The sequence below is a fragment of the Cucurbita pepo genome, chromosome LG07, assembly GCF_002806865.2.
Source record: "Cucurbita pepo subsp. pepo cultivar mu-cu-16 chromosome LG07, ASM280686v2, whole genome shotgun sequence".
Lineage (NCBI taxonomy): Eukaryota > Viridiplantae > Streptophyta > Magnoliopsida > Cucurbitales > Cucurbitaceae > Cucurbita > Cucurbita pepo.
The window spans coordinates 4159497-4172189 of record NC_036644.1 but is presented as its reverse complement, the minus strand read 5'-3'; the positions used below and the strand labels follow the sequence as shown (position 1 = coordinate 4172189).

The window sequence follows — 12693 nt, the reverse complement described above, 5'->3', positions numbered from 1 at the left end:
GAACAGTGGTTATTTCAAGAACAAAACTAAGCTTATATCTATGGTGGCTTCAAATGCTAAGAAAGCTTTGAAGAGTTCAGAAAAGGTGTGCAACAATAATAATGTAGAAAATTCATTCCAAGCAATACTTTATTTTTGACAAGAATAATGCTTGTTCAGCAGATGGTCAACTTTTTAGTATTTTATATGGAGGAGTTTATGAGCAGAGATATCAGGAGTTTTTACTAGACTATGTCGTTCTTTCGAACCCCCCACCGATCTGCATGTGTAGCCATTCTGGCGATGGGCCACGGCTGCTGTATTCTCTTGTTGCTTGTGAACCAAACGCAACACCAGTTGTATCGAATGTCTGCTGACCATACTGACACACAAAACTTGGATTTGTTAAACTTGTAATTTGAGAATACGTCAAAACAACCATACGTTTTCGACCTTTCAATTCAATTTCTAATTGATAACTATTTATATAATAGTTCAAGCCCACTGCTAACGGACATTGTCCTCTTTGAGATTTTCCTTTCAAGCTTCCTCTCAAAGTTTTAAAACGCGTCTACTAAGGAGAGGTTTCACACTCTTATAAGGAATGCTTTGTTCCCCTCTCCAACTGACGTGGGATCTCACAATCCACTCCCCTTGTGGGTCCAGCGTCCTCGCTGGCACACCGCTCAGTAGTTGGCTCTGATACCAGCCCCCACTAACAAATATTGTTCTCTTTGGGCTTTCCCTCAAAGTTTTAAAACGCGTCTGCTAGGGAGAGGTTTTCACACCCTTGTAAGAAATGTTTCATTCCCCTCTCCAATCGATGTGAGATTTCACAATCCACCCCTCCTTGGGGGCCCAACGTCCTCGTTGGCACACCGCTAATGGATATTGCTCTCTTTGGGCTTTCCCTTTCGAGCTTCCACTCAAGTTTTTAAAACACGTTTGCTAGGGAGAGGTTTCCACACCCTTTAAAAAGAAAGGCTTAGTTCCTCTGTTCAACCAATGTGGATCTCACACCTAAAAAATGGTCATTTCCATCGACTCTGTTGCATTTCTTGAAGGCAGTACATGTGGAAACTCCCATATTTTATGTAGTTCTCACCAGCTATTTGACTGAAGAGTTCACTTTCATTCTCCAAAGTGAGAAAAGATTAAACCTACTAAGCTTTGAATAACGATATTTATTTGAGATTAAACAACATGAACAGATAATCTGTTCAGATACTTACATCTTTAGGAGGAAACACTTCAATGCCAGGACTAACTCTGGAATTAACTGCTTCAAGCTTCATTGACAAGAACTGCATATCAAGAGAAAATTGAAAATCATGGAGTAATGTAATTTATTATCTACAAGAAAGCAATAACCATAATTAGAAAGGCATCAGGGAATACCTCAACCTGGTGCTGAAGCGATTGAATGTAATTTATTATCTCATCAAGTACAAGTGCTTTTCCAATGACCTGAGGACTTCCAATTCTTAATAACATGCTTACAAGTGACAATCAATTATTGAAAAGATGACAGGGTTAGGTGGGCTGTCGATGATTTGGAGGGATCAAGAACGGGGGCCAGATAGTTTTATAGCACAATCCATGAATTTTTTTCAAACATTATCAAATCTGACAAGAAAATTTGCTCCAGAATTCATTTCATAAATGGCATTTCAAGTAAGCTCAAAAGAAAGAAAGGGGAGAGTGAAAGATCATCTCAAACAAAAAGGCTCTACCTTATTACACCCAGGGACCAAATCCTGAAGAATTTTCATTCTGTCACTTATCTTTTCTCTTCTAGCCTGTCCAGCAGAGTATTCTAATCAACAAGAGATATTCAAGAATCCAACAGATAGACAGAGAAGCACCAAGTCATGCTATATTAATGAAGAAAATGACCACTCATATCTTAGTAACACAACTACATAACCAATGTCTTGAATGAATACCCGTTCAGCCAAACTATGGCTATCAGTTGCTTGGCCCCTTCTTGCTCGCACATGAATGTAATCCTGTTTCGGTTGTTCTGGTGGGGGCTGGGAGTTACACTCGGCCTTGCCAGATCTGGGTTCTGCTTCTGTTTTAAATGCGTGATTATCATCTCTACAAGCTGCTGTTTTAAGGCGTTTTCCAGCAGAGACATTCTGTCGAACAGTTGGCAGGCAAGAAGTAAATACGATAACTAAATGATCCTAATTGCTTTTATGTTGATTCAATACCAAATGAAACTCAAGAAACAGAACCAGATCAAATTCCCAGTTCCATTTGACCAATTCCATTATAGATTCAAAAACAGACTTCAGATCAATGTATTGCGAGTCATTCAGAGAGAGAGGGGGGGGAGAAGAGACAAATACCGCCCCGCCGCTATTGCCATTGTTGCCATTACTGGTGGAACTAGCCTTAGCCGAATCGAGCTCTGCATCACGCCGCTTCTTGGAACCGCCATGGCCATGACCCACTACTCTCTGACTCACTGGATCACCGCGCGAAACTTCTGGATTCTCCATGGAAATCTCTCCAAACTGCCCCAAATTATGAGCAAACTGAGCCATCCTCAATCCAAGCCCACCTCCAGATTCCTCAACGCCAGTTCCGCCATTAATTGGGAACTGCCAGATCTCGGAGAGATTGTACGCCGTCGCATTCGCATTGGCATTAGCGTCATTAGGAAATGACCCTTGGTTCATCAGAGTAGGTGGATCCATCTCATTTCCCAAAAATTTCTGGGGATTCAAGTTTGAATTACCAGAACAAAACCCATATTATATTAGCCGGAATGAGAGAAAAGGCAGAAGCAGAAGCTCTCAAACTCAGCTGATTCAAAAACCCCTCCAGTTCTTGAGAGCTGTGAGTTGAAAAAAACAGGGAGGAGAAGGAGAGATGTGCAGTTTAAGTAGGTTCACAGAGAAGACCAGTGAAAGGTAGTGTTCATGATTGCGAAAGAGAGAGAAAAAAGAGTGTGTTCTGATCTGAGACTGATTGCAGGTTGGTTCGCACTACGAATCGAATAACCTAAATTTTTCTTAATTGTTCGGTTTACATGTCTGCTCTAACGATCCTAAATTTTTAATATGAAAAATATAATTCATAAAATGAACATAATTTATAACATAAACTTTTAAAATAGTAACTGTAACTATCCTAAATTTTTAATATGAAAAATATAATTCTTAAAATGAACATAATTTATAACATAAACTTTTAAAATACGCTTAAAACAATTTTTTTCTCTAGAAAACACAGTCCTGTCTTACGTGTTTAAATGCGAAATGTTGAAATTTAAAAATATAAAAATAACTACAAAATAATGTAAAACCATGGAATGGAAAAACAACTAATTCTAACCTAAAACTAGGAATTTAGATGTGCTGATGTCGTTGTTGTCCTTAAAAGTGCACATTGCTTTTACTTAAAAAAAAAATGATGTGGCACAGGAGTATTTTGAAGAATACTCAGTAAGTGGCTCTGCTATTGCAAACACATCCAATCATGATTTAGGAACCTATCTCTAACATCATCTAGAGATGGCCTCCCGTTTTGGACAAATTGGATGTGTAGGATTTCCCTACACACAACCCACATGTGCGAGTGTGAATCCACGGTGCTCGCACACCCCTTGGACTTTTTGATCAAGTTGATTTGTAGCGACGTTCGGAGGATAGCGAAACCCTATAGTGTCATGACCTCATGAACACCCTGCTCATTTATGCGCATTCGCACTCATCATCATAATGTGTGAGTCTACACTCATCATCTCTAGGGGAAGTATCTTGTGAACATATAATATGCATAAGATCCCTATAACATCCATCTTATCATCGATTTTGACACAACCCTCTATTCTCATCTCTTTGTTACATTAAATAACACATACTCGTGGATATTTATATTAATATCATTTTCATGCTATTAGGGTTGTGTGCTATATCGATCTAACAACATGATTCAATATGGCACTCGTATCATATAACATGCTCAATATGGAAAATATCATCCTATTAAGATAAATGTCATGCAATCATCATACTCATCATTATTGTCATAAAGTGCATCAAGCATATCAAGTACGTCATTGATCGAAATATATATGTGTGTATATATATATACTACACACATGATCAAGCATCATAACTCATACATCATCATATACTAGTATATTGCATTATACGATACATCTCAAATATCATTATAACTCATACAATTTTTAGCTTATCCTATAGTAAGACTACTTATATGATTAGATTAAATTATTGTCACTCATTTAAGGTTAGGTTCGATTTCAAATTAGAGAATTTCTCTAAATTATTACAGATTGTCATGTATTTCATGCCAATGTTTTAGATTGCATGTCAACATTAGAATTTAACAATTTCATTTTTTTATTGTTACTAATTTATATTAAGAAAATTATTGTTAAAAAAATTGAGAATTATTTTAGATAGACCTCTATTTTTTTTATTGTTTAATTCTCGATATTTACTCGGGTTCTGAGAAATGGGGAAGATTTTTTTTTAACGTAATCTTCTATATTAAAAAAAATAATAATAATCAATTTTGAGTGACCATAATAATATTGAGTAAATGATACTATTATAATTTTTTAAAATATTAATTTAAATATTAAAGATTACTTGTAATATTAAAATTTAATTTTTTAAAAATTATAATATACATCTATCTATATTTTTTTTTGTTATGAAATATGTTAATTTATTTTAATAATTTTTAATTAAGATTATATTGAAAAATAAACTTTTAAAATACCGATTTAAAAAAATAATAAATGAGTAAAAATTATCGAAAAACTTTGCATTAAAGGTAAGTTAGCCGATGGAAATGATATAAGGACAGGACAGGCCCGTCCCATTAACATCGGTTGCATTCCTAATTTTGGATTAAGTTATAAAATAGTTCCAACCATCTAATTTTTTTTAGTTGAGGGAGTTTTTAAAAATTGGTAATTATTATTTTTTATTTAAAAAAATTATATTTATCTATAATATATATCATTAAATAAATTTTATAAAATTCCAACATTAAACATTTTACCATTAAATATTTTTAATTTTTTTTAAAAAGAAAGTTGGATTATATTGAGTTCTAACCCTTTAAAAAAATATCAACCCATATATTAAACTAAATATTTTTTAGTTTTTCGAAAATTTAATTCAATTTAAAATAAAAAAATTAATTCAAATTTATAGTTTAAATTAAATACTCGAGGATTATATGAAAATTTAGAGGATATTTAATTTTTTAATTCTAAATTTATTTATAATTATTCTAAAAAAAATAAATAATAAGGATGAATTGAACCACATTGTAATATTGTAATTTGGGAGAGTATTCAATTTTAAATTTACTCATGATTTTTTTCAAATAAAAAATTAAATAATAGAGATAATTGAACTACTATAATTCATAATTAATAAAAAAAAAATAATTCAAATTAAATAATAGAGATGAATTGAACTACATTGTATAATTTATAATTAATAAAAAAAATTAATTCAAATTTATGGTTGAAATTAGATAGTCTACCTCTTATATGAAAATTTAGAAAGTATTTAATTTTTTTAATTCTAAATTTATTTATGATTTTTCTCAAATAAAAAAATAAATAATAGAGATGAATTGAATCCGTAGTGGTATAGTTTATAATTAATTCAAATTTATAATTGAAATGAGATACTCTACCTCTTATATGGAAATTTGGAGAGTATTTAATTTTTTTAATTTTAAATTTATTTATGATTTTTCTAAAATAAAAAAATTAAATAATAGAGATAAATTTAGTTCTATAATTTATAATTAATAAAAAAAATTAATTCAAATTTATGGTTGAAATTAGATAGTCTACCTCTTATATGAAAATTTATATGAAAATTTAGAGAGTATTTAATTTTTTTAATTCTAAATTTATTTATGATTTTTCTCAAATAAAAAAATAAATAATAGAGATGAATTGAATCTGTAGTTGTATAATTTATAATTAATTCAAATTTATAATTGAAATGAGATACTCTCCCTCTTATATGGAAATTTGGAGAGTATTTAATTTTTTTAATTTTAAATTTATTTATGATTTTTCTAAAATAAAAAAATTAAATAATAGAGATAAATTTAACTACATAGTTCTATAATTTATAATTAATAAAAAAAAATTAATTCAAATTTATGGTTGAAATTAGATAGTCTAGATCGGAAATTTAGAGAGTATTTAATTTTTTTAATTCTAATTTTATTTATGATTTTTCTCAGATAAAAAATTAAATAATAGAGATGAATTGAACTACATAGTTCTATAATTTATAATTAATAAAAAAAATTATTTCAAATTTATGGTTGAAATTAGATCATCTAGATCTTATATGGAAATATGGAAATTTAGAGAGTATCTAATTTTTTTAATTCTAAATTTATTTATGATTTTTCTATCTAGATCTTATATGGAAATTTAGAGAGTATCTAATTTTTTTAATTCTAAATTTATTTATGATTTTTCTCAAAAAAAAAATTAAATAATAGAGATAAATTGAACCTATAGTTTTATAATTTATAATTAATAAAAAGAAATTAATTCAAATTTAGAGTTGAAGTAGATTTATATGGAAATTCAGAGTATTTAATTTTTTTAATTTTAAATTTATTTATCATTTTTCTCAAATAAAAAATTAAATAATAGGGATTAATTGAACCAATTCTATAATTTATAATTAATAAAAAAAATTAATTCAAATTTATACCTGAAATTAATTATTCCAGGTAAATTTTGAGAGTATTTAATTTTTTTAATTCTAATTCTAAATTTATTTATGATTTTTCTCAAATAAAAAATTAAATAATAGAAATGAATTCAACCTATAATATAATTAATAAAAAATAAATAAAAATTTAATTAGATATTTAATCTTATATGGAAATTTAGGAAGTATTTAAGTTTTTTAATTCTAAATTTATTTATAATTTTTTTCCAATAAAAAATTAAATAATAAAATAATAAAATGAATTGAACCACGTAGTTCTATAATTTATAATTAAATAGTTAAACTGAGTTTATACTCCCATTAATTAATTCTATTATATTAAATTATAAATTTAGATCGACCTAAATTAATAAAATATTCATAAATTTTATATTTATTTAAAAAATATCATTAAATTTTAAATTTTAAAATATTCAGTATATTTTGTTTCAAAAACCATTTTAACTTCAATGTTTCAAAAATATATATAATTTTAAAACTTTCATTTATACTTTTCCATTATTAAAACAGTTAAAAAAAATATTCGTTTAAAAATAGTATAACAATAAAAGAAAATCTTTGTAAACAAAATTCGTTTATCTACTCTCATAAATCATCCAAACTATTGGTATTACTCTTGAAAAATTGTATTTTTACGATTGTATTTTAAAGATATTTTGGAAGTTTAAGAGAGTATTTTAAAATTTTTTACTAAAAGGTTTATTTTAGTTTTTAGAAAATGGCCATTAATAAATTTTAGTTGTTAGAAGATGACTATTAATAAAATTTTAAAAATTAAAATGGTTTAATTTAAAGAGTATTTTTAAAAGAAATTATTGAAAGTATTTTTTTTTTAATTTTTTAAATAAAAGTGATGGGTGTTATTGAAATTTAAAAATTTATTATGAAAATTTAGGATATTTTTAAAATGATCGTACCATAGATATTTTTATTAATTTAGTTTTATACAATAAATATCGTTGGGTCAAAATAATTTTTATTGTAATAAAAGGTTAATAACAAAGTATAATTTATTGGGTGATTTTAAAAATATAAAATAATTAAAAATAAATGTTAATAGATACACAATAAAAATATTTCATAAAAATTAGATTAACTTCAAAAAAAAATGGGAGAGATATGAATTATTATTTTTAGTGATTTTTTCTACCAAAAAAATTTGGGTATATAAGTTCTAGAGTTTAAATTAATAAAAAAAAAAAATTATAAATTTTAATATTATAGGTAAGGGTTGATATAAAATTAAACTTTTTAAAATTTACGCAATTTAAAATTAGAAAATATAGAATATAATAGTAAATTAATAATTTAAACTTTTTTTAATTATTAGTTAAAATGGTAGTGTTTTATAGTCTTTTGAATTGTATTATTGATCCATTAAATTAAGGTTATAACCTTCAATAATTTTTCTTAAATTTATATGATACTTCTCCCTTTTTTATAATAATGGTAATGGTAAAAATAAAAAAATAAAAACAAAAAAAAGAAATAAAAAAATTACGTTTAAAATAATAATAATAAAAATAATAAATAAAAACAACATTTTTCCACTAATCATCACTAACCTCTCATCTCTTCCTTCAATTATCTAAAGTCAAATTTGAAAAAAAAAAACTAAAATGTTATTAGACGGTTAATTTGTGTTGTTCTATCACTTGGATTTCACGTCTGTATTTTTTTTTTATATCATGTCTACCATCTAATAATAAAAGATTTGAGAATAAGAATAAATTAAAAATAGGACAATGTCAACCTGATTAAAAGATAAAAAAAGAGTAAGAACTGATTAAATGATTAAAAGATAAAAAAAAAAAAGTAACAACTCATTAAAAGATAAAAAAGAGTAACAAATGTTAAAAAGAATAAAATAAAACATAGAATAAAAGTAAAAACACAGACAAACATGGATATAAAAACAAAAGGAATAGAATGAAAAATAAGGAGTAGAACATAGGGAGGGAAAAAAAAATCGGAAAAATATTAAATGGTTAATACAAGTAAATATAATAACCACTTTCTCAAATATATTATGAAATTATAGTATCTAATAAATTTATTGTTAGTAGTCATTGTATTATTGTTAGACATATTTGTATCCTAAGAGAATTTTATAAATACTTAACAAAATTTATGAATTAGAATGACGGAAAGAATTCGGTGAATATCTTTAATAGGGTGACACACGTTGACATAAGTGGGAACGAATTCGAAGGACGAAAGGAAGTTAATTTGAAGTTAGATAGAACTTTGGCCAAGATTATCCAAGTAAGTGACCTTACTATGGACATTGTTATATTTGATGTTGAACGTGCCCTGTGGTTCTATACATGTCATATATATTGATATGTGTGAATTTTTTATGAATCAATATGACTAAGATATGGTTAGGTTATGTATAGAAAAGAACATGATTATGATAGATTGATAGAACGATATGGTTAGGATACGTTCTTGTAACGATATGACTAGAATACATTAAAAAAGCAATACGGTTAGGATATGTTCCGGTAAGACTAAGATAAGTTCATGAAACGATATGGTTAGGATGTATTATGAGAATGTTTGCTTAAGCCACCACACCTAAAAGGTGGTGAAAGCTCCCCATTTATAATCATTTACATAATAGAAAATTATGATAAATTATGGTAAATTACAAATGATATGGAAAGAACAACAAAAAGAAAAATAATAAATGGATACAAGATATTTGCCTATAATAAAATGAAAAATATGATAGGTATAGTAAACCGTAATGTAAGACAAAATATTATCTATAATAGATGGTCAAATATCCTTAACATGTTCCTGTGAAAGTGAGACTAAGATATATTCATGAAACGATATGATTTAGGATATGTTGGGGAATGATATGACTAAGGTATGTTCATGAAATGATACAACTCTGAGATGTATAAGGACGATAAAGCTATGACAAGTTCAGGAAACGATATGGCTAGGACATATATATAGAAATACTATGACTACGAAGTGTTTACGAAATGATATGATTCTGATACGACATATGAATGACGGATGTGTGTGTATGTGCGTTCGTGTGTGCATGTGTGTTTTGATATGATATAAAATGATATGAAATATGTTATGATACAAGATATGTGATAAATTAACAGGTTTATAATATGATATATTGTTATGCCATATATTATGGTATGATATGTACATGATGAAAGTTGTTAGGTCTAGAAGCATGGAACATTACGATATAACATACTTATGTAATCAGAATGATATGATATTATTGACATGTAAAATGATGAACTAGCATGAAACACAACTCTGTGTATGCATGAAAGATATGATAAATGAAATACAACCCCGACCTCATGCATTAATGTGTGCTCATGCATTGGAGGATACCCAATAAAACCCCACAATTTAAACTTTAAAAGAAAATCGAAAATTAATTCTCATGAATTTCAAGTGTTACAAATTATCTCTTCTTCATAAACTTTTATCGTTGAAAGTTGCTTATTTCTGAATCTCGGAGTAGGACATCTTCATGTCTATTTTCCTTTCTTAGCTTGCTTATCTCTATCGAACTATGATCGTGGAAGTCCACTTACTACACATCCACCTATGGATGAAGAAGCTGCACTAACCCTTGTAGTCATTTGGCTAATTTCGGGAATGATCATAGGTTTATAAGTAAGGAATACATCCTCATTGGTAGGAGGCCTTTTAGGGAAGCCCAAAGCAAAACCACGAGAGCTTATGTTCAAAGTAGACAATATCATTCCATTGTGGAGAGTCGTGGTTCCTAACACTACCTTGCCCCACATACCCAACCTTTCTTCTTATCAAGAGTCTAGAGGTCACTACGCATGCATTACTTGTCTATTAGGGTGTGGTTGCATTTGGTGGATTCTAAAGGCTCTAATCCTAGTGAACATGTTCATCAAAGGAAGGTGAGTTGTACTTCTACTTTCAAATAGCGGAATTCTAGTCAATCTTCCTGCTTGCCTAGGACTAAGGGCAGTTGCTTGATAGGGTAGTTCTCATGAACGTCTGCAACGCTTCTAATGTGAGTGTCGTTGTCGGTTGTGCCTGTGGCTCTTTAGGCATTGGCACCTATGCGACCTTTTTAGGCACTTGAGGAACTTTTATGGATTGAGTTGGGTAGTCAGAGTTGGTCAGGTTATCAAGTCATATGAACGCTCATAGTTCGTGTTTTTTTCTTTTCCGTTACTTTTGGCTACGTGAGTCATATGAACATCCCTAGTTTTTGTACTACACATTCGATTATATAAATAATTGAAAATAGAGTCTAAGGTCTGTTGGGTTTTATGTCATAAAACTCATAGTTGTAAACAAAAAGATATTCTATTTCCAATAAAGTTATTATTGTTATTTATTCAGTAAAGATTGTTATTGAATAAAGTGAACTTTACGATCATTAATCTCAATCCAATAAACTAAGAACACTCTGGCTATAGTATGATTACTTGAACTATATGTAGAGACATAAGAGTGAATCAAGTTCAAGTATATAGTCAAAATGATCTATAGTATAAGGATAAGGCTGAGTATCTTATTCTGGGGACACTATGGATGCGGCCCACTTTTGTATATGATATAAACAATGTGATCACTAAATTGTACATGTGGAGACATGTGAGTGGGGGCGTCCTATGCAATGAGTATTGCATAAGATCGGACCATGAAGAAAACCACTCTCACTTTATAATGTCGTTTACTGTTGAGACTGATTTTCTTTTCATTCGATAACCTAGGTAACTCGGTTTTAATCCTGAGCTAACCATGAACTCCTGTTTATTCGGAATTATCCTTAGATTTGCATGGGTGAGAGTGGCTCTAGTTCGCCGACTCAATAGGCCTCCCATTTCAGGGGTAAGACTGGGTGAATGGCTGGGGACGTGGGGTGCAAGATGGAATTCACTCCTACCCACTTTTAGGGATAGAAGAAAGGTAGTTCCCTTAAGCACTGACTCCAGGTCTTGAACAAGGGGCCCCACCCTCTCATTGGCCTGAGAGGGATTCGGTTTACTGGTTGGACCACAAACCAATTGTTTATTAGAGGATCAGTGAGACATAAGGAACAAGAAGTAACTTCAGGGGTAAAACGGTAAATTGACCCAGCTCTAGTTACGAACAACCTGTGAAGGATCGACTTACTAATCATGGTTATATCAGATGGACAGAAATATATCTATAGTGAGGGGAGTGCAACTACTAGGCTATAGTGGAGTGTCCTAGTAGTTAACGAATGTTGGTTAACCAGGTTAATGAGTTTAATCGGTTAATCTTGAATCGTTGGAGCCCATGATCTATAGGTCCATTAGGTCCCTCTGCTAGCTCATATCGGACTAAACCATAGAACAGTGTGACGAGTGAGTTCGAAGTGTTCGAATTCAAATTAGGGAATATGCGTTACATATATACGATATATTTAACCGCAATTTTATTTTATTTACGAAATAAACGAAAAGAGAGAATCTGAGATATTTAAATAAGATTTAAATATCTTAATCAATTATGTGTCGGAATTGACTGGGATTGGCATTTGAATTAATATTAAATATTAATTAAATAGTTTAATTAATCATTTAATGTTACTTTAATTTGAAATTCATTATTCAAATTAATTGTTGAATTGAAATGAAGAAAGTCAACTTGACTTTCATTTAATGGAAAAATCCACGTTAGTGAAATTTTGAGGTGTCAAAATTTAGTTTAACCAAATTTGGATGTTTGCCAAATAAACCGAGTGTCAAAATTTGGTTAACTCAAACATGCATGTTTGCCACATAATCCCAAACATTTGAGTGGAATTTTAAGTGTCAAAATTTGGTGATCTCAAATTTGCATGAACATGCAAACATCACTCTTTAAATAGAGTGATCATTGTACATGGAAGGTCTTCTTCTTCTTGGAAAACCTTGAGAAAGACCTCTCACAAACATCTTTT

General features: G+C 29.3%; 1 protein-coding gene across 1 annotated transcript; it reads right to left on the bottom strand.

The window, feature by feature from the left end:
- On the bottom strand, window positions 1-2920 carry LOC111798126 (transcription factor BHLH089-like). Its single transcript, XM_023681103.1, has 6 exons — window positions 2334-2920; window positions 1926-2120; window positions 1713-1778; window positions 1378-1446; window positions 1212-1283; window positions 1-361 (listed from the first exon to the last, which is right to left on the bottom strand). Exons 1-6 carry the CDS (start codon window positions 2682-2684, stop codon window positions 230-232), a joined length of 885 nt encoding a protein of 294 aa, XP_023536871.1. The 5' UTR covers window positions 2685-2920; the 3' UTR covers window positions 1-229.
- Between the last annotated feature and the right edge of the window lie 9773 nt (window positions 2921-12693).

Excerpts from the sequence above, each read along its gene's own strand:
- LOC111798126 (XM_023681103.1), bottom strand. The coding sequence starts at position 2,684 with ATGGATCCACCTACTCTGATGAACCAAGGGTCATTTCCTAATGACGCT. Across the intron at positions 1,284-1,377 it reads CGCTTCAGCACCAGGTTGAG|TTCTTGTCAATGAAGCTTGA; the intron begins GTATTCCCTGAT and ends CTTGATATGCAG. Across the intron at positions 362-1,211 it reads AAGTGTTTCCTCCTAAAGAT|TATGGTCAGCAGACATTCGA; the intron begins GTAAGTATCTGA and ends TTTGTGTGTCAG.